Source organism: Phaenicophaeus curvirostris, chromosome 29, assembly GCF_032191515.1.
Source record: "Phaenicophaeus curvirostris isolate KB17595 chromosome 29, BPBGC_Pcur_1.0, whole genome shotgun sequence".
Lineage (NCBI taxonomy): Eukaryota > Metazoa > Chordata > Aves > Cuculiformes > Cuculidae > Phaenicophaeus > Phaenicophaeus curvirostris.
In genome coordinates this window covers 2,257,326-2,279,667 of record NC_091420.1, presented here as the reverse complement: position 1 = coordinate 2,279,667, position 22,342 = coordinate 2,257,326, and the positions used below count along the sequence as shown (strand labels likewise).

Below are 22,342 nucleotides of genomic sequence, written 5' to 3'. Positions count from 1 at the left end.
CCCTTTTAGCCCCCTGATCCAGAGGAAAGTGTCAGGGATTGGAATTGGATGAGCTTTAAGGTCTCTTCCAACCCAGCCTGTTCTGTGACTAAAATCTGGCCTTGTGCTTTCTCTGATAACACAGCCGTGTGTGTTCTGGTCAGAGAGTGAAGCCGGGCGCTCTGCTCTGTGGAGCCACCAAAGCGGAGCGTACACGCGCTGCCTGTCAGCCCCACTTCCCGCTCCAGGAGCACCACGACAGCGGGAGGCTCGATGCCCACTCGCAGAGCCATGCCAGCTGCTGGAACTCTGCAACACTGAATCATAGAACAACCAGGTTGGATAAGACCCATCGGATCATCGAGTCCAACCATTCCCATCAATCACTAACCCATGGCCCTCAGCACCTCGTCCACCCGGCCCTTAAACCCCTCCAGGGAAGGGGACTCAACCCCCTCCCTGGGCAGCCTCGGACACTGCCCAATCACCCTTTCCGGGAAATATTTTTTCCTCATGTTCAGCCTGACCCTCCCCTGGTGGAGCTTGAGGCCATTCCCTCTCGTCCTGTCCCCTGGCCCTTGGGAGAAGAGCCCAGCTCCCTCCTCTCCACAACCTCCTCTCAGGGAGTTGCAGAGAGCAATGAGGTCTCCCCTCAGCCTCCTCTTCTCCAGGCTAAACCCCCCCAGCTCTCTCAGCCGCTCCTCTTCTTCTCCAGCCCCCTCCCCAGCTTCGTTGCTCTTCTCTGGACTCGCTCCAGAGCCTCAACATCCTTCTTGTGGGGAGGGGCCCACAACTGACCCCAGGATTCGAGGAGCGGTCTCCCCAGGGCCGAGGCCAGAGGGAGAAGAACCTCCCTGGCCCTGCTGGCCACGCCGGGTCTGATCCAAGCCAAGATGCCCTTGGCCTTCTTGGCCACTTGGGCCCCTGCTGGCTCCTGTTCGACCAACCCCCCCAGGTCCTTCTCCTCCAGGCACTTTCCATCCAGACTTCTCCTAGTCTGTAGCACTGAGCAGGGTTGTTGTGCCCCAAGTGCAGGACCCGGCGTTTGGCCTTGTTAAACCTCATCCCCTTGGTCTCAGCCCATGGATCCAGCCTGTTCAGATCCGCTTGCAGAGCCTCCTGACCCTCCAGCAGATCGACTGGACGTGTTGAAACTGCTCTGTGCGCGTTTGGGACTTCAGATCCACCTTCCCATCTCCTGGAGGGATCGTTCGGGCAGCAGAACCTATTTCAGTGGCGCGTGGCACCTTTTTTTATCTCCAGTGAAATGGGACACATCATGGATGCTCCCGGGCCTCCCAGCTGGAGGTTTGTGAGCTGCTGGGAGGTTTGTGAGCGTGAGGGTGGCTGGGCTGGGGGAAGTTCCTGGAATGTGAGGCTCCAGCGTGATTTACATAAGATTGCAGCTGCCACAGAAAAGCTGGGCTGCGTGCCAGCCTGTTCTCCATAGACCACAGGCTCTTTTACACTGCAGCTTTACAACCGGTAACCGAGCAGACTGGTGGGGTTTGTTCTGCTCCTGCGGCAGGTACAGGACCATCTGACCCCAGGTGATGCAGGTGGCCACACTCCTCCAGGAGGAGCCCTTTGATCATGGACTTCTCGCTGTTCATGGGAAATCCTGTTTGTTTTCTGGACGCCCCTTTGGGCTGGCAGAGCAGGGAGCGTAAGCAGCCAGGGAAATTCAGCTCATGGTACAACAAGGATTTTAGCGTGGACCTAGTAGAGACACAGAGAGTGACTGAGGCTGGTTTGAGATGTGTGGGGTCATCAGGACAGGAAGGACACGGATCTATTAGAGCAAATCCAGAGGAGGCCATGGAGATGATCCAAGGGCTGGAGCACCTCCCGTATGAGGACAGGCTGCGATAGTTGAGGTTGCTTAGCCTGGAGAAGAGAAGGCTCCAGGGAGACCTTAGAAGATGAAATACCGAAGAAAATTGCAAACTCTTTTTGGCTTTGTCTGCCATCTCAGCAGCTGTTTCTTGGTTTGGTTTTCATGTTCTTTGAAATCATTTTCAGCGTGCTTAGAAAATTCACTCGCCCTAGACGAGAAAGAAGCTTTCTAGGACAGATGCCTCCAGCTTTCAAAGAATCCTTGTTTGATGCTAAAGTCGTGTTTGCAAAATCCTGCCATCTTATTTAGATCAAAGCTGGAGCTCGGAAGGGTTTCCTTGTACATTTATTCATTTATTTATCTGTCTAATGAAACTTCAAAGCTCTTTGTTTGGAACAGAGGTGGGTAGGAAAAGGTGGAGCCTGGCAAGAGGCATCGGATACCCAGAAATGGCAGAATATGAGGATCCAGCAGTAGCTCTCGAGTAAGGGAGCAGACAATGCAGGAGAGGAGGCAGAGAGTGTATAAATGGTTTTGATTGGAAAAGACCTTTAAGATCATCGAGTCCAACCATCAGTCCAGCCCTTCTAAGTCCACCACTAGACCATGTCCCTAAGTACGACATATACTCATCTTTTAAACCGCTCTGGGGATGGTGACTCCACCACCACCACCAGCAGCCTCTTCCAATGCTTGACAACTCTTTCAGTAAAGAAATTCCTCCTAATACCCAACCTAAATCTCCCCTGGTGCACCACATGCAGGAATGAGAAGTTGCATTCCCATGTCAGTATTTAGGTGAATTTTTCAATTGTCTCTACATCTGCTGAACAACTAAGATTAAAATGTTGTTCCAAAGTTACTTTTGCAAATTTAGGGCTGTAGAAAATTGGATGTAACGCATCTTTCAGGTCCTTTCCAACCCAAACCATTCCATGAAATTTATTTGTCTTAAAATCAGTAGGATCATGTAGTGTGTGTTACGTAGTTGCCCTGTTCTGGAAAGCAGGTATTAATAGCCTCAACATAAAAGGTGTTACTCAGTCCATGTGCTCTGTTGCTAAAGAGATTTGTTTCTTATTAACTTTTAGGACCCTTCAAAGCCGTACAAGAAAGCTGGAGAAGTTGCGGCAGTTGAATTGCCTGTGGAAGAAGGTACTCAAGTAGAAACAAACCCTTTAGCTAAGAAAGTTTCCCCATTGCACTCTGAAATGACAGATTATATAAAGTCATCTCCTCCGACTCTTATCAGTAGCCATAATTCTGACTTAAAGGATAGAGCGCAAATTAACGGAGCAACAACTGTAACGGAAAAATTGGCTCAACTTATCGCAACTTGTCCTCCTTCAAAGTCTTCCAAAACAAAGCAGAAGAAACCTGGGAATGGAACCGCGTCTGGCTTGGTTAAAGACTCAACGAAGAAGCTGCCGGGAACCATTGCTGCGAGTGGGTTGGTTAATAAAGATTTGGTAAAGAAACTGCCAAGCTCTGGTATTGCTGTCGGAATGGTCAGTAAGGACTCAGGGAAGAAGCCATTAGGGATTGGTAGTGCAGCCATATTGGTTAACAAGGACTCTGGGAAAAAGCCACAAGGGATTGGCCCGTTAATTGGCTTGGTTAACAAGGACTCTGGAAAGAGGCCGCCAGGGATCAGCCCTCCGACTGGGTTGGTTAACAAGGACACTGGAAAGAAGCAGCCGGTGACCAGCTCTGCAGTTGGATTAATCAGCAAAGACGTCGGAAGGAAACTTCCGGGTGTCAGCACTCCAGCCGGATTGACTGGTAAGGAGTCTGTCAAGAAGCCAGTAGGAATTAGCACTCCAGCAGGATTGATTAATAAAGATGCTGGGAAGAAATTGTTGGGAATAAATAGTCCTACAGGCCTGGTTAATAAGGATTCTGGGAGAAAGCTGCCAGGGCCTGGCAGCATGACGGTTCTGGCTAACAAAGACTCTGGAAGGAAGACACCAGGGATTAGCAGCCCAGTAGGACCAGTTAACAAGGACTCTGGGAGGAAGATGCCAGGAATTAGCAGCCCGGTGGGATTGCTTAGCAAGGACTCTGGAAAGAAGCTAACGGGAATCGGCAGTCCGGCTGGTTTGGTTAACAAGGACTCTGGAACTCTGAAAACGGACTCTGTTTCGCCTGCCCCGGAGCCCTTTAAGCTTCCTTGCAATTCAAACCTCAGTAGCCTTGAAAGCCATGAGACTACGGACTTAGTGAAGGAAAATACGACGAGCAAAACCTTTGAGAAGCATATGATGAGGCCGAATAAAGAAAGTACGTTGGAGAAATTTTCAATTCGGAAAGAAATCGCTGATGTGGGCAAAGAGATGTTTAACGAAGGAATCTGCATTCCCCAGGATGCTTACTCAACCAGTGAAAAAGGGATTTATGAAACATCGAAGCATGAAAAGCAGCCTCCGGTTTATTGCACTTCACCAGACTTCAGAACAGGAGGCGCTTCAGACGTATCGACAGCGAAGTCTCCGTTCAGCGCAGTAGGAGAGGGGAATCTCCCGTCACCCTCACCCACGGTGTCTGTTACCACCTTAAACAGGAGCCTCTCCGCGACGTCTTCGCCGTTAGCGTCTAACCCGTTGCATTTAAGTTCCACGGCGGATCTCTTGGAAGGTATTTCAGATCAGATTGGTAAAACTCCATTTTCTTCTGATAGCACACTCCTGAATATCAACAGAACGTTGAACCACACGCTGAGCACCGATTTTAAAGGTGCTGATAAAGATTTGAATGATTCAAAATCCGTTTACGTAGAAACTTCACGAACTAGCCCTTCGACGGGGAAGAAGCCCATCTTGGCACCTGAAACAAGCATTCATGCTACTGTCACCCCATCAGTAGTCAGTTTTACGAGCTTGTTTAGCAGCAAACAGTTCCTAAAGATTGGGGCGATAGCTGCACCGGATAAATCCTGCCAAGGAGCGAAAAACCTGAGCGCTACTCAGCAATCCAAACCGTTAAAGAAAAGAAAAGGAAGGAAGCCACGATGGACTAAAGTGGTGTCGAGAAACGCCTGTCGGCCTCCAAAGGGTCTGGAACTAGAAAGGTCAGAGCTTTTTAAAAACATTTCGTACAGCGCGCTATCCAGCGGTAATTTGGAGCAGGCGAAATTCTTGAAAAACATAGGATCCTCTTCATTTGTGGAGCATGAATTTGTCAAACATCAGCTGCCAAAACTGACTGAACCCAACGGGCAGTCGCTTGCCCTCTTAGCTGAGACTGACAAGCAAACACAAAAGTTCTACAGTGCTCACAAGCAACCCTCTGGGTTGTGTATGTCGGATGACTTCTTGCCTGACATGTATAAACCCAAGAGGGGAAGACCAAAGTCCCAAGAGATGCCGGAGCTTGAAGGTCCCCCCAAAAGAACTCTGAAGATCCCAGCATCAAAAGTCTTTTCAGTGCAGTCAAAAGAAGAGCAAGAACCTCCAATTTTGCAGCCTGAAGTAGAAATTCCCTCTCTAAAACAGAGCCTGTCGGGACAGCCTTTTCCTAAGAAGAGAGGGAGACCTAAAAGACAGATCAGGTCGTCAATTAAAATGAAGCCACCTATTCTTTCTGTGGCACCTTTTGTTGGAACCGAGAACTCGAGCAAGATAGAGTCTGAAAGCGATCAGCATCGAGGTGGGGATTTCTTTGAGAGAAAGGACCAGCTCCGAGGGCCAGAAGAAGTCCAAAAACCAAATATTTGTAGCATGACTGATTTGGAAGTAGACGCAGACAGAAAAGTTGCCAAGAGAAATAATGGACAGTTAATGAAAACAATTATTCGAAAAATAAATAAAATGAAAACTCTGAAGCGAAAGAAACTTCTGAATCAGATTCTCTCTAGCACCGTCGAGCCAAATAACAAAGGGAAAGTGCAATCTAAACTCCACAACACGGTGTCCACTCTTGCTGCCACATTTGGTTCGAAACTGGGCCAGCAAATAAACGTCAGCAAGAAAGGAACCATTTATATAGGAAAAAGGAGAGGAAGGAAGCCTAAAGCTGTCCTGAACGGGATTTTAACTGGCAGCTCGGCCGGTTTGGCAGTCCTCGAGAAGTCTGCGCAGCAAGCTCCTGGTACGTCGCTAGGACAGGTACTTCCCCACTTGCTGCCTTCAGCAGGTACCACCGCTGAGATCCTTCCGTCTCCAGTTTGCTCGCAGTCTTCTGCGGTGAGCGGGGGCCAGAGCCCTGTCAGCAGCGACGCGGGATTCATCGAGCCCAGCTCCGTGCCGTACTTACACATCCACTCCAGGCAGGGGAGCGTCGTTCAGACGCTCGCCATGAAGAAGGCTGCGAAGGGAAGGAGGAGATTGTCGCCACCGACGCTGCTGCCCAACTCTCCCTCGCACCTGAGCGAGCTGACGTCGCTGAAAGAAGCCACTCCGTCCCCCATCAGCGAGTCGCACAGCGACGAGACGATCCCCAGCGACAGCGGGATAGGAACAGACAACAACAGCACTTCAGATCGAGCGGAGAAGTTCTGCGGGCAGAAGAAGAAAAGGCATTCGTTTGATCACGTTTCCCTTCTTCCCCCTGAAACCTCCACCGTTTTAAGCAATCTAAAGGAAAAACATAAACACAAGTGCAAGCGCCGCAGCCACGACTACCTGAGCTACGATAAAATGAAGAGACAGAAGCGAAAAAGGAAAAAGAAGTATCCTCAGCTTCGAGGCAGGCAGGACCCAGACTTCCTCGCTGAATTAGAAGAGTTAATAAGTCGCTTAAGTGAAATTAGAATAACCCACAGGAGTCACCATTTCATACCCCGCGATTTGCTGCCTACCATCTTTAGGATCAACTTCAATAGTTTCTACACCCACCCCACTTTTCCTTTAGATCCTTTGCACTACATTAGAAAACCCGATCTAAAGAAAAAGAGAGGCCGGCCCCCCAAAATGCGGGAGGCCATGGCAGAAATGCCTTTTATGCATAGTCTGAGCTTTCCTCTCTCCGGCACCGGGTTCTATCCCTCCTACGGCATGCCTTACTCTCCTTCTCCCCTCGCTGCTGCTCCCATCGGCTTAGGTTATTATGGAAGGTACCCTCCAACTCTTTATCCTCCTCCACCTTCTCCCTCTTTCACCACCCCCCTGCCGCCGCCCTCCTACATGCATACAGGCCATTTGCTGCTCAATCCCACCAAATATCACAAGAAGAAGCATAAACTTTTGCGCCAGGAGGCTTTCCTGACGACAAGCAGGACTCCGCTCTTGTCCATGAGCACGTACCCCAGCGTTCCACCCGAAATGGCTTACGGCTGGATGCTCGAACATAAGCATCGACATCGCCATAAGCACCGAGAACACCGTTCTTCGGAGCAGCCGCAGGTTTCCATGGATGCTCTAACGGCCAATAGCTCTTCGAGAACGGTTCTGGAGTCCTTGAAGCGCTACAGGTTTGGCAAGGAGGCTGTTGGTGAGAGGTACAAACATAAAGAGAAACACAGATGTCACATGTCTTGTCCCCACTTGTCACCGTCCAAGAGTTTGCTAAGCAGAGATGAACAGTGGGTCAGGAGGGAGCCTTCCGAGTCCAATTCGTTAGCGCTGGGACTGCAGACGCCGTTACAGATAGACTGTTCAGAAAACTCCCCGGGGCTGTCCCTGGGGGGATTCACTCCAAGCGCCGAGCCGGCCAGCAGCGACGAACACACGAATCTTTTCACAAGTGCAATAGGAAGCTGCAGAGTCACAAACTCTACCAGCACCAATGGACGTAAAAAATTACCTGACAGCCCTGGCCTCTTCAGTGCCCAGGACACCTCCCTCAGCCGGCCGCCCAGGAAGGAGCCGCTGCCTTCTGTGGAGAAGGCGCTGCCGCCGCTGGCAGGTAAGGGAGCTCTGATTGTGGTACCTTCCCAGGCCTCGCTGTTCTGTGTTGTACCAAACGTGCGCGTGTCCCTTCAGCTCTGCTGGAATCCCTGCGTGTTGGGTTTCAGCGCTGAGTTTCCTGTCGCTCTGCAGCGCGCTGTTCCATGTCCAGGCTGGTGTCATCTCTCCAGAGCTGCTTTGGGGGTTGTGTCAGTCCCTGCTCCCACGGGATCTGTCTTCCTTCGTTACAGCAGTATGTAAAGTTATGCTGAGGATGCTTTCTCATTAAAAGGTCTTATCTTTTCCACGCAATTGTAACTTTCTGGAGAAATGAGTTAAAATTGCTCATGGTTTTTGGTACTGTAACAGCCACGTTTCTGTTTGAAGCTCAGTTGATTTGGTTTAGCTATCGGTACCACTGTTAGAATCATAGAATTGTAGAATCATAGAATCACCAGGTTGGAAGAAACCCACTGGATCATCGAGTCCAACCATTCCCATCAATCACTAACCCATGTCCCTCAGCACCTCGTCCACCCGGCCCTTCAACCCCTCCAAGGAAGGGGACTCAACCCCCTCCCTGGGCAGCCTCGGACACTGCCCAATCACCCTTTCCATGAAATATTTTTTCCTGCTGTCCAGCCTGACCCTCCCCTGGTGGAGCTTGAGGCCATTCCCTCTCGTCCTGTCCCCTGGCCCTTGGGAGAAGAGCCCAGCTCCCTCCTCTCCACAACCTCCTCTCAGGGAGTTGCAGAGAGCAATGAGGTCTCCCCTCAGCCTCCTCTTCTCCGGGCCTGTAACAGTTGTAACAGTTCTCTTTAAGAAAATGTTTCCTTCTCCTTTTATAACTCTATTTTAGTTATTTTGATAATCTCTGCTACAGTAAACCATTTGGCCCCTGGCTCGAGGCCTCGCAGGGCCTCAGAACAGTCGCTAAAGGCTGCGGGGAAGGCCCAAGACCAAACCTTGTAATGATGGGTTACTGCACTTGGGCCACAAAAACCTTATGCATTGCTCCAGGCTCAGGGAAGAGCAACTGGAGAGCTGCCCAGAGGAAATGGACCTGAGGGTGTTGGTTGACAGCAGCTGAACGTGAGTCAGCAGTGGCCCAGGTGGCCAAGAAGGCCACCAGCATCCTGGCTTGGATCAGCCATGGGGTGATCTTTCTGCTGGACTGAGTGTTGGTGAGGCCTCACCTCGAATCCCGGATTGAGTTTTGGGCCCCTCACTACAAGAAGGACATTGAGAGGCTGGAGTGTGTCCAGAGAAGGGACGGGGCTGGAGAACAGGGGTTGTGGGAGCGGCTGAGGGCCCTGCGGCTGCTTAGTCTGGAGGCTGAGGGGAGACCTCATCGCTCTCTGCAGCTCCTGGAAAGAAGGTTGTTGTGAGGTGGGTACTGGGCTCTTCTCCAAAGAAACGAGTGATGGGATGAGAGGAAGTATGTAGCATAGCAAGGCAGGGTTCCTAAAGTTAAAAAAGAGCAATCGTAGTTTGACTATTTAGCATCCTCTGTGTGTTGTATCGGCGCTGCCAGACTGAAATGATGGTTTTTGTGCTTTTTTCTTCCCTGATCTGCTTTTCAGGCACTTTGCCAACACAGGACAAACCTTCCCAGAGGCAGACGGAGAGCACAAGCTGCAGCCCTTCCAGAAAGAGATCAACATCTGAGAGCACATCTTCTACAGGCAAGTACTATCAGGTGGCCTTGGTGTCAGGATCGCTGCTGTAATGAGAACTCTGCTGCTCCAGAGAGCTGAGACAGCATCGCTCCGAGAGCTTCAGCAGTAGCAGCGTGTTCGTGGCTGACAGAGTTGGAATTGCTCAGCCTGGAGAAGAAAAGGCTCCGGGGAGACCTTAAAGCACCTTCCAGTATTGAAAAAGGCTCCAGGAAAGCTGGAGAGGGACTTTTTACGAGGGTATGGAGTGATAGGATGACAGGGGATGGCTTTAAATTGGAAAGGAGAAGATTTAGATTAGACATTAGGAGGAAATTCTTCACAATGAGGGTGGGGAGGCCCAGGTTGCCCAGAGCAGTGGTGGCTGCCCCATCCTTGGAGGTGTTCAAGGCCAGATTGGATGCTTGGAGCCTTTTGATGCAGTGGGAGGTGTCCCTGCCCATGGCCTGGATGGTCTTTAAGGTCCCTTCCAACCCGAACACTCTGAGATACCACAGCTGATTGAACTTTGTAGTAAACATCCCTACATTGGTGCTCACAGAAGTACTTGTTCTGATTTCCAGAGAGGAAGAACATGCTGGAGCTGCTATTTCTCCTCCTTTTAAAGAGATATTTGCAAGAGATGCTTTATTCAGTGTATGCTGAAGAAAAGCATCTGCAGTGAAGCAGCGTCCCCTCCTTTTCCTGTTGATCTCATTAATTTTTCCTTTACTGACTCATCGTAGCAGGGCAGCTGCCGTTGTTGTACATTTGAGTAGGGAGCTGGTAAAGGTTCAGGCAGATTTGGTGCAGGAGAGCGTAGGAATGGAATGAATCACAAGTTTATCAACATCAAAGTCACTGAATTGATGATGCAGCTGAAAAGACCCGTCCTTGTCTGTTTTCCATGGATCTGGAATGCGTGTGGGATTTCAGTGTGTTTGTCAGAACTGCTCTCTTACCCGGGGCTGCAGCTGTTCTGGGATCAGAGCCCTCAGTTGTCGCAGCCTTTGAGATCGGTTTCCAAACAGCACGAGAGAAGCTCAAGGACGCCCATCGGACTCCGTGGCCGCACGTGCTGTGCTGCGTAGCGTGGTTATCCGCGGATAGCGCAGCTGCTTACGGAGCTCGCTGCGAAACAGATGGTGTTTCTGTGAGGAGCCTCTGCTGCCTCCTGGTCCGTCTGTAAAGGCCAAACGAAAACAAAGAGTGATTTATCTGTATTCTTCTCAATGGAAGCCGAGACGGTGAATCCTTCCAGTTCTCTCCGAGTTGTTGAGGTTGCTGGGTTTGGCGAGGGATTACAGCACCTTGGTTCCCTTTTCACCCTGTAGGAAGAATATTGTTCACCAGAGGAATGAGAGGGCTTGTGCTCTCCATCCTTTAAATCATGTGCTCTACCAAATGCATTTTCATTTGCGCTTGCAAACTCGTGACTCTGGAATCCCGATGAGGAATACATTTCTCCGGAGAACCACACTGCGAGCGGTGAGCACCAGGACTAGGAAACACTTCTCCTAACCTGTTTGTGCTTTATCTTTGTCAGTCAGTGAGTAAGCAAATGATAGAAACCCTTGAGAGAAACACTTTGTTGTCTCCTCTTGAAGTTCCCTTCACACTGGTTTGTCTCTCCAGTCGACATCCAGGGTCCACTCATTCACATAGATCTCATCTCAATAATTGACCATAATTACAGTAACATTTTATGGATTCTCGTGTGTGATGGTGATATATTTATGAGGAGATAGCGTCCGCTTTATTCCAGAAAGAACAGGGTTTCTTCTGATTATACATTATCACTAAGAACCAGCAGAGCAGCTTTGGGAAGCCCTTCGTTTGAAACAAATCCCTTTTTAATACAGCATAATCTATATGCTTGACCTGGAAATTCTCCTTTTCAAACAACAGTCTGCAGCTCTAAAGTGTGTAAAATTCAGTTTACGAAGTGATATCTAACTTCCCTTCCTGTGTAAATCAGCCTTTCTCTTTTGTCCAGATACTTTGATTTACCTTTATCCAAGCCTGATCTTTATTGCAGTCATAGAATCATGGAATAGTGTGGGTTGGAAGACACCTTAAAGATCATCTAGTTCCACCCCTGCCATGGGCAGGGATACCTCCTACTGGATCAGGGGCTCCAAGCCCCATCCAACCTGGCCTTGAACCCCTCCAGGGATGGGGCAGCCAAAACTTCCCTGGGCAGCCTGTTTTTCAGTGCCTCCCCACTCTCATAGTGAAGAAATTCCTCCTTATGTCCAATCTAAATCTGCCCCTCTCCAGTTTATCCCCGTTGCTCCTCGTCCTGTCACTCCAGGCCCTTGTAAGAAGCCCCTCCCCAGCTTTCTTGTAGCCCTTTCAAGTACTGGAAGGTCTCTCTAAGGTCTCCTTGGAGCCTTGTCTTCTCCAGGCTGAACAAACCCAACTCTCTCAGCCTGTCCTTGTATGGGAGGTGCTCCAAATTTGCGTTACGTAAACCTGCTTCGAGTCCCCGACCCAACCCCTTCCATTATTTTGTTATTTTGTGAATAGAAAGAAACTTGAGAAGCGTTCTGGACTGGGTGTGCGTAGGGAATTCTCACGTTACTCTTCGCCATTAGAAACAGGGCATCGTGTGTGAATAAAAAGGAGATAATTATGTATTAAAATCGCTGATATGAAACGTAACCTTTCACTTCTTCACATCGCTGGGTCCCTCTCCTGTTAGAACAGGAATCGCAGTCTTGTTGCTGAACGTTCTGGGTTATTATAGGATGCTAAGAGGCTGAGGGTCCATCCAGCTGTTGGAGGCTCCTTCCAGCCTCGTTTGATCTTCTCTCCAGTCTGTTTCAGCGCCTCTTGTTTGTGTTTCAGTGGTTGGAGCCCCCGCCCGGGGAGCGCGGCAGGCGCCCGGCGAGGATTCCGTGGACACCTTACTGCAGCGCATGGCGCAGCACGAGAGCCCGGCCGCTTTGGATAAAACCCTAGAAGCTGTCATCGCAAACGTGTCTGTTCCACCATCGGCCAGTCCTGCTCGGAACCACAGCAGGGAGAGAGCTCTGGGCAAACAGGACAACCTCGCAGCACCCGCAGTTCCCAGCAGCTCCTGCAGCGACAGCGTTTCGCTCCTCTCGGACAGGCTCCCGAGCAGCTACTCGCAGCATCATCTCAAGAGAAGCGTGGTCGAAGCCATGCAGCGACAAGCAAGGAAAATGTGCAATTACAACAAGATCTTGGCGACAAAAAAAAATCTTGACCACGTCAATAAAATTCTTAAAGCCAAAAAACTGCAAAGGCAGTCACGGACAGGGAATAACTTTGTGAAGCGCAGGCCGGGGAGGCCTCGGAAATACCCGATGCAGGCTGTCGTCTCGATGCAGGCTTTCCAGGCGGCTCGACTGGTCAGTCAAGAGTTAGAGAAGAGAGAAGAAAGCAGCAGCCCCTTACACCTCGGCCCTGATACCATCACGGATGTGATCGAAGCCGTGGTGCAAAGTGTGAACTTGAATCCGGATCATCAGAAAGGCTGGAAGAGAAAGAGGTGGCTTGCAGAGGAGCAGGCCAGGAAGCGACAGAAGCCTTTGCCGGAAGATGAACAGGAGAGCAATAAAAGGTAATTCTCTAACACATTTGTCCCCTCACTGTAGTTGTTGCTGATGTCCCGGTTTAGCCCACCAGCCCCAGCCAGGTCAGCAGCTTTAAAAGTGTTTAAAAGACAGGCAGACAAGGTTCTCAGGGATGGTTTAGTAGCAGACAGGTATGGTCGGACTCTGTGATCTCAAAGGTCTTTTCCAACCAAGGGATTCTATGACATGTCAGCTCTTGGGGTGCTTGTGGTCTTCCTAAGGTTCTGAGCACCCCCAAAAATAGGGTGGAATCTCAGGAAAAGTTTGGTTTGTATCTCAAATAAGACAAGTTTTATGATTGTGTAACGAGTTTACTAATAAGGTATCGTAGAGAAGTTGTTCCTTCGTAATGTGCAGAACAAGGAACTGTAAGAGCTACGCGTGCCCTGGGAATCTCAGCACGTGACAAATGTGTGTTACAAACACCAGAAAACCCGACTGTGGGGTGCAATCAGCTGATAAACAGCAAATAAAGAGTAAAACCACTGCAGCAAGGAGGAGTCCAGGTGGGCACCTCAAGGTGCAGTCACTGGCTGGCACAGAAACCTGCCTCTGGGCTAATCTTCTTGTGCTTGTCCCTGAAGTCACCAAAACAAAGAGATCAAACTCTTCATCCCTATGTTTTGAGGCTAGTTCTTAAGAATCCCCATCTGTCTGTGCTCCAGGAGCGCCTGCTGCAGTGTAGGTATTGAAATGCAGAGAATGTTGCTGGAACCACACGTTCCAAGGGTGCGTTGTGGCTCTCCGGAAGGCTGAGGAAAGCTTTACCACACCTTGTTTTGGGAATACAAAAGCAGATAGCAAAGCCACCTTCTAAATTTCTCACCTGAGGCTCGGAGGGATAAACTTTAGCAGTACAAATAACGTTCTTTTTGTAATAATTAATTGCTATAAAGAGCTCTGCCACGGTTTACGATAATCCCTGACCCCCTCTTGAGCATGACCACTGGACTGCAGCTACTTTAAATAGCTGCAATCTCTGGTAATTCAGAAACCCAGATCCTTTTTTTCTGCTGTTGTGCAGCAGAAAAATGAAATACGGTAAAGTAATCTTTATGGTAAGAAATGAGGTAAGATAATCTTTACTGTTTCTTGCAGTTTTTCTGAGGCAGTCACTGAACCTGCCAGCCCACACGATGCCCCTGGGAAACCGCCTGAACCCGAGAATCCTGAACAACCTTTGCCTTCTCTCACCCAACGTGAGAAGAAAGCTCCTCGACCCCCAAAGAAGAAGTACCAGAAGGCTGGGCTCTACTCTGACGTGTACAAAACAACAGAGTAAGTAGAAGCACCGTAAACCTACTGTCTGATATTCCTGTGGAAGCTGGCTCGTTGCAGCTAGGGCTGTAACGAGCTGCTGCTAATGAGGAGCTGAAATAAAACCATCAACTTAACTCATGCCTGTGAAAAATTACATGCGTGATAACTGTCAGAATCTGACACAGTGAAGATGTAAAATGTAACCCCAGAATGCAGCCTCCAGCAATCTGAAAGCGTTTCTGAGTGTCAGCCTTGAAGAAGGCGAGAACTTCGTTTCACAGTGCTAATGATCATGGCAGTATGAGTGCTGGAGAGCTGGAGGTGCTCAGGTACAGAGTCTGTTGTCTGCATAAAAGGACCATTAGTTTTCTATTTTTATTCACTGAATGATGACGACGGGTCATCTTTTGTGTGAAAGCGTTTCATTTGTGCACCCTGCTCATGCACGGTGAAGTGAACCCCACTTTCTGTGAGATGTTTAGAGCAAAAATCCAGCTTTCTTTTGGTTTTCTCACTGGTTGGCTCAGAACCTGGTACCCACAAGAGAGCAAACATTTCTTGTTTCGCGTAAACAGCCCACGCTTGCTCCCAGTTCTGGTTTCATACTTTTTCTCCACCTGTTGGAACAAATGTGTTGAAGTCATAGAATCGTAGAATAGTTTGGGTTGGAAGGGACCTTAAAGATCATCCAGTTCCACCCCTGCCGTGGGCAGGGACACCTCCCACTGCATCAGGGGCTCCAAGCTCCATCCAACCTGGCCTTGAACCCCTCCAGGGATGGAGCAGCCACAACTTCCCTGGGCAGCCTGTTCCAGTTCCTCCCCACTCTCATGGTGAAGAAATTCTTCCTTATGTCCAGCCTAAATCTTCCCCTCTCCAGTTTATTCCCGTTGCCCCTCATCCTATCACCACAAGCCTTTGTGAGCAGTCCCTCCCCAGCTTTCTTGTAGCCCCTTCAGGTACTGGAAGGTTGCTGTAAGATCTCCTCAGAGCCTTCTCTTCTCCAGGCTGAACAACCCCAACTCCCTCAGCCTGTCCTCATACGGGAGGTGCTCCAGCCCTCAGATCATCTTTGTAGACCTCCTCTGGACCCGTTCCAAAAGGTCTCTACCTGAAATGAGCTACAAGGAAGCCAGGGAGGGACTTTTTACAAGGGCACGTGGGGATAGAATCAGGGGGAATGGCTTTAAATTGGAAGGGGGAAGTTAGAACATGAACGCAACTCTTGGTTGCAGGGCACCCTCTAGTGATGGCACAGTTGTGTGCTAGCGCTGCCTCAGCTAAGCAGGCTCCGCAGTCTGGTCATGAGCGTGTGCTTGGCGGTTTCTCTGTCGCTTGCAGCATTCAATTGCAGACACTTTGCCTTAAAAACCATTTTTCCTTCTCTTTTCCATCTTTCTTTTCCATCTTCTTTTTCCTCTGGACTAGGCCCTGGTGAGACCGCTCCTCGAATCCTGGGGTCAGTTGTGGGCCCCTCCCCACAAGAAGGATGTTGAGGCTCTGGAGCGAGTGCAGAGAAGAGCAACGAAGCTGGGGAGGGGGGCTGGAGAGCAAGGATTACGAGGAATGGCTGAGGGACCTGGGGGTGTTTAGCCTGGAGGATGCCGAGGGAGACCTTATTTCTCTCTCCAGCTCCATGAGAGGAGGTTGTGGAGAGGAGGGAGCTGGGCTCTTCTCCCAAGGGACAGGAGACAGGGCGAGAGGGAATGGCCTCAAGCTCCACCAGGGGAGGTTTAGGCTGAACATCAGGAAAAACTTTTTCCCAGAAAAGGTGATTGGGCAGTGTCCGAGGCTGCCCAGGGAGGAGGTTGAGTCCCCTTCCCTGGAGGGGTTTAAGGGCCGGGTGGACGAGGTGCTGAGGGACATGGGTTAGTGATTGATGGGAATGGTTGGTCTTGATGATCCAGTGGGTCTTTTCCAACCTGGTAATTCTATGATTCTTAAACACTTCCATTAGAAAATCCGCAGTAGTGGAAGTTCTGCTGAGGTTACCGTTACTGCTTGCAGCCCCTCTCGATCAGTTGCATCCAGCTGAATACAGCAGAACCGAAAACATGGGTTGTGTCACTGCCGGCTTGAGTTGACTGGAAGAGAGTCATAGAATCATAGAATTGTTTAGTTGGAAAAGAACTTAGAGATCATTGAGTCCAATCATCCCTGTCCAGCATTAAACCATCCCTGAGCATCTCGTCCACCCATCTTCTTAATCTCTCCAGGGATGGAGACTCTGCTGCCTCCCTGGCACAGTCTCTGCCACTGCCTGACAACCCTTTTGGTGAAGAAATTTTCCTGATGTCGAATCTGAACCTGCCCTGGAGCAAACTGGAGGCCGTTTCCTCTCGTCTCACCACTTGTGTCCCTGCCCATGGCAGGGGAGTGGAACTGGATGGGCTTTGAGGTCCCTTCCAACCCAAACTATTGCATGACTCTATGACTCTTCTCTTGCTTTTCTTGATGAACTGTCCTCTCAAGAAGCAGCACGTGGCTATTTGTTCGTGGCACATTAAGAAAGTGGGCACTGAATGTGAATAACATGTCAAATACCCAAGCAAGCAACATCAGATATGGTTTATAGACCTTGTTTTATTTTTCTAACCTCAGTTGTGTATCACATACTAGGAATTAAAGTTGATGGTGTCCCATTAGGTGTTCCCTGAATGGCAACATATCATGAAGTTTGAGTTGGATGTGATGGGAGCATTTAGCAAGCAACCTGGAAATCATTTTTGTGCCATTTCTTTATTCTCTTGTTCTAGACATCCGTGCCTTAATGAAAACAGAGAATGGGGGTCTGCAAATGTCGGGTGTTCCTCACTGATTTTTCTTGTCGCTGTCATCCACAGTCCCAAGAGCCGCCTGATACAACTGAAGAAAGAAAAGCTGGAGTACACGCCTGGAGAGCACGAGCACGGATTGTTTCCAGCCCCTATCCACGTCGGTGGGTACTTCACGTGGGGTTTAGTTGTTGGGAAACAAGGATTGCACTTAGGTGACATGAAAATGCTCTGCTGGACTTCACAACCTCTCTGCCTCTGTCCCCTTGCCAGATCGCTTTCATCTTTTGGCATACGAGCGTTGCCAAAGGCCACACTCATTGTTCTTCAGGGCAAAAGTTGGACTCGAGAGGCTTTTCTTTTATTTTTTTTACCAATGAACTTTGTCCTCTTTTATTGTTTACCAGTCTAGTTTAGAACCTGCTTTAATTGCCATAATACTTCTGCCTAAATGCAGTACAATGGTCTCCTTTTCACACTGATATTTTGTTACACCTCAAAAACTGAGCAAGCAGTAACAAATCCCTCCATGTCCCCGTGCACTTTGTGGTGTTTGAGCAAGGGTGAAAACAAGGGAGAATGTCAAATTCAGTTGTAATTGAAGTGTTTGTTTCATCCACATTTTGAGTTCTCAAATAGAAGAGAAGTGAGGTTTAGGGTTCATCTTCTGCAGCACAAAGCCATAACCTAAGGTTGGAATGAGGGGCATTTTGAATGGAACAGGCTGCCCAGGGAAAAGGTTGAGTCCTCATCCCTGGAAGTGTTTAAAAGCCAGGTGGATGAAGTGCTTAGGGATATGGTTTAGTAGTGGACAGGTACGATTGAGCTCAATCTCAAAGGTCTTTTCTAACCAAACGATTCTGATAATGAATTGTGGAGTTCCAGGATTCCCAACTCCAGTCCTTGGGGCCAGGCTGCTTGGGGGGTTGGTCATGAACTGCTAGATGAAGCTTTTTGCAACTCATATCATTTCCTAGGACATTGATTTATTTTCCAGGTAACTGTTTCAGCATTTAAAATACTGTGATTTCTTACTTCAAGCACTATCATGCTCTTCATGAGTTTGGGAGATGCCACACTGTTCAGTACCAATGTTTGTCTCATCAAATGCAAACGTTTAATTGGTTTCTTTTCTTTAACTGAACTTTTTTGACTTCCAGAGAGAGGTTCCGTGTGAATCAAGAGTGTTGTTAAAGTCTCAAAAACATGACCTTCCTCAATTCCTTTTTTGAACTGGGTCAAATAACGCTGTTGTATGACTCAACCATCTGTCGGGACGCTCGAGTTCAGTTCGCAGTGCCACGATCCTGTTCTCTTTTCTCTCTTTTCTCCTCATGAGGCCCCAACCCCACATCCTGCACTTGGGGCACAACAACCCTGAGCAGCTCCAGCCTAGGAGAAGTCTGGCTGGAAACTGCCTGGAGGAGAAGGACCTGGGGGTGTTGGTTGAACAGGAGCCAGCAGGGGCCCAGGTGGCCAAGAAGGCCAAGGGCATCTTGGCTTGGATCAGACCCGGAGTGGCCAGCAGGGCCAGGGAGGTTCTTCTCCCTCTGGACTCGGATTGATAGGAATGGTTGGACTCAATGATCTAGCGGGTCTCTTCCAACCTGGTGATTCTATGTTTCTATGATTTGTTTGTGCTCGCAGACACAAACAGGCTGTGCTGAAGATAAAGCTGCCTCGATTACTCCCCATCGTGTAGCTTGAGAGGGATTTAACTGCAGCGCAGAGGTAGGAGGGTTAGGGCTCTGCCAGGTGACTGCACGTGTGCCCACTCGACGAGGGCTGGAGGGACCTTCGCTGCGCTCTGGGCTCGGTTCCAGGGCACGTGAAAGAGCCTTTTGTTTCGCCCGCTGAGGTCAGAGAAGTGAAAGCAAATTTCCAGCAGATTTAGCTCTTTCTTGAAACCTGCTATGGATGAATAAAGCATTGAAAATGAAAAGTAATTTAGGAGTAAATTGGAAGGAAAGCCTTCCAGTTGTTGTTTTCCAGTGGCGTGTGAATTCCCATGAAAGTGCAGCCTGTGGCTGGAGGGGAAGGTAAAGGCCACGGTTAACGTTTAGAGCAGCTGGGGAAATAAGAGCCGGGACTGGCACTTCATCCTTCCTCGCTTTCCCCACTGTGATTTTGTGGCACAGTATTCCAGCAAAATGATACAAGAAGGTTTTAATCGTGGCTGGAACTAACCTAGGGCTTGTGTGAGCCCTCAGGTCTTGTGTTAACAGTACAGACAGAGTCGATTTACCTCTTTTGGGAAGGGTTATGATGACAGAAGATCTTGGAATAGAGATGAAATAGGCACTGAAAGCAGTAACTCCTGTTTAAAGTGAGTTTCAGTTATTGCTGAAAATAGACATGGCCTGGAAATCTTCCTGAAGCATTTAGGAATGTGTTTGCCCAGTCGGAATTCATTCCTAAATCTGTTTTTGTAAAGGTTGTAGGAAAGGTCTTTTCCGCCCTAAACGATTCTGTGAATGGGCTTGGATGTTTTTCCAGTTTGGTTTCTTTGAGTACAATGTGGTTATTTACCACCTTGCAGGGATCGTGCACCCTGATTTCTTTAAGGTGTATTTCTTCTCCCTCTGTTGAGGCTCTGGAGCGAGTCCAGAGAAGAGCAACGAAGCTGGGGAGGGGGCTGGAGAAGAAGAGGAGCGGCTGAGAGAGGTGGAGAAGCCTGGAGGAGGCTGAGGAGACCTCAATGCTCTTTACAACCACCTGAAAGGAGGTTATGGAGAGGAGGGAGCTGGGCTCTTCTCCCAAGGGCCAGGGGCCAGGACGAGAGGGAATGGCCTCAAGCTCCACCAGGGGAGGGTCAGGCTGGACATCAGGATGAAATATTTCATGGGAAGGGTCATTGGGCAGTGTCCGAGGCTGCCCAGGGAGGGGGTTGAGTCCCCTTCCCTGGAGGGGTTTAAGGGCCAGGTGGACGAGGTGCTGAGGGACATGGGTTAGTGATTGATGGGAATGGTTGGACTTGATGACCTGGTGGGTCTTTTCCAACCTGGTGATTCTGTGATTCTCTGTGGTCAATCACTGCACTTGTATAGACACAGAGCAGCTTGGGAGTTAGTGTCAGCTTTGAGATCTCCACGCAGAAGTTACGGGTGCTCTCTGTAAGGCACGGGGTCCGTTTGCTTCGTTATTTGCTGTTGTCCCTCAGCAAACACCTCCAGGGTTTCTGGCACTGCTCGTAGAGTTTCCGTGACTGCTGGAGTTCAGCGACATCCGTAGTTTGGTGGCATCCGTAACGCGCGGTCACCAAGCAGAAGGCAGCTCCTCGATGCCGTCTGCCTCACCAGGCACCTCCCACCCGCTCCAGCAGCGAGCGCGATGTCGAGAAAGGCTTAAGCCTGACAGCAGTCAAGCACAAACAGACAAAATGTTCTGGGAGGCTTCTGCTCTTCTGCCTTTTTCACTTGCAGGCATCCAGAGGCCCTGTCAGTTGGGCGGCGTGCCGGGGGGCAGCCCGTGTTCCTCCGGGGAATCTGTTGGAATGAGTGTGTGTGACTTACAGACCTTTCTGTTTCAGGGAAGTATCTCAGACAAAAGCGGATTGACTTCCAGCTGCCTTACGACATCCTCTGGCAGTGGAAACACAATCAGGTACAAGATAAAAAGTTACTGCTTGCCAAGATTATCATCACAAGTCTTAGACTGAAAAAGCTTGGGGTCTCACATGAAAGTTGGGTTTATATATTTATATATAAATATATTTTTATATATATTGGTTCAACAAGGCCAAGTGCCAAGTACTGCCATTGGGACACAACAACCCCGCGCAGCTCCAGGCTTGGGGAAGAGCAGCTGGAAAGCTGCCTGGTGGAAAAGGACCTGGGGGTGTTGGGCAGCAGCAGTGGGACATGAGCCAGCAGTGGCCCAGGTGGCCAAGAAGGCCAATGGTATCTTGGCTTGGATCAGACACGGCGTGGCCAGCAGGAGCAGGGAAGGGATTGTGCCTCTGTGCTCAGCAGCGGTGAGGCCACACCTAGAATCCTGAGTTCAATTTTGGGCCACTTACTCCCAAGACGGATTTTGAAGGGCTGGGGAGCGTCCAGAGGAGGAAACGGAGTTGGGGAAGGGGCTGGAGAACAGGGGTTATGAGAGGTGGCTGAGAGAGCTGGGGGGGTTTAGCCTGGAGAAGAGGAGGCTGAGGGGAGACCTCATTGCTCTCTGCAACTCCCTGAGAGGAGGTTGTGGAGAGGAGGGAGCTGGGCTCTTCTCCCAAGGGCCAGGGGACAGGACGAGAGGGAATGGCCTCAAGCTCCACCAGGGGAGGGTCAGGCTGGACATTAGGAAAAAATATTTCATGGAAAGGGTGATTGGGCAGTGTCTGAGGCTGCCCAGGGAGGGGGTTGAGTCCCCTTCCCTGGAGGGGTTTAAAAGACAAGTAGATGAGTTGATTAGGGACCTAGTTCAGTAGTGGACAGGGAGGGTTGGACTCAACAATCTCAAAGGTTTTTTCCAACCAAGTGATTCTATGATACAACCTGTACATTGATGAATATTCTTGTTGCTACCACTGTATGAGAGGGAAAAAAAAGGATTTGCATATGTATTTAATGGGAATAATTTCCATTATTACATCTCTTGCAAAATAGCAACCCGATAGATGGGTCTGTGTGGGAAACAGCCAGGAGTTTTGCTTCAGACTCTTATTTTGGTAGCTCCTGCCTTCCACCCTGATCTGGTTTCAGACGCCTCGGGAGAATTCCGATGTACTGCCAGCAGCACGAGAAATCTCAGGCCTTATTTTTCTTGGCTCAATCCCAGCGGAGTGGAATTTATTTTTCACTTGCAAGCTGAAATTTTTCGTCCTGAGGAAAAGAGAGAAACTGTTGAACAGTCGCATTCTTTTTGAAGAGCTTTAAATGTGTGCAAAACCTAAAAATAGGAATGGTTCTTTTTTTCTCAGAGAAGTTTCCACCGAGCGATTTGACACAGATTTGAGGCTGGAGGCTAAATCTGCCCCCGGCTCCACTGTAAGAAAGAGCTCTCAGATGTGTAAATTATGAGTGTAAATTGGCAAGAAGAATTCCTGTGTGGCTGTGGCTCTGGTTGCTCTTTGTGATGCCACCAAGATATCGTCGTGAAGTAGCAGTTGATGTTGACATTTCAGCCGAGAGCAGTTCCTTGCCTTGTATTGAAGTTTACTCACATCTGCTTATCTGATCCATTCAATATTACATAAATAATAAATATATGTGATCTATGCACCTCTCCTGCGAAGCTGAGAGGCCACACGGATGATCCAAGGGCTGGAGCTCCTGCAAGGAGAGACAAGCTGGGAGAGTTGGGGTTGTTCAGCCTGGAGAAGAGAAGGCTCCAAGGAGACCTTAGAGCAACTTCCAGCATGGAAAGGGGCTCCAGGAGAGTTGGGGAGGGACTTTTGATCAGGGAGTGCAGGGAGAGGATG

The 22,342-nt window shown here is 49.4% G+C and overlaps 1 protein-coding gene across 1 annotated transcript in view; it reads left to right on the top strand.

Moving 5' to 3' along the window:
* Positions 1 to 22,342, top strand: part of ASH1L (ASH1 like histone lysine methyltransferase) — a 59,354-nt gene that overhangs the window by 14,398 nt on the left and 22,614 nt on the right. Inside the window, exons 3-8 of the mRNA XM_069878689.1 lie at positions 2,908 to 7,657; positions 9,222 to 9,323; positions 12,144 to 12,882; positions 13,994 to 14,173; positions 16,999 to 17,093; positions 20,459 to 20,532. Of these exons, the coding sequence (XP_069734790.1) occupies positions 2,908 to 7,657; positions 9,222 to 9,323; positions 12,144 to 12,882; positions 13,994 to 14,173; positions 16,999 to 17,093; positions 20,459 to 20,532 (5,940 nt within the window). The remainder of the gene's footprint in view (positions 1 to 2,907; positions 7,658 to 9,221; positions 9,324 to 12,143; positions 12,883 to 13,993; positions 14,174 to 16,998; positions 17,094 to 20,458; positions 20,533 to 22,342) is intronic.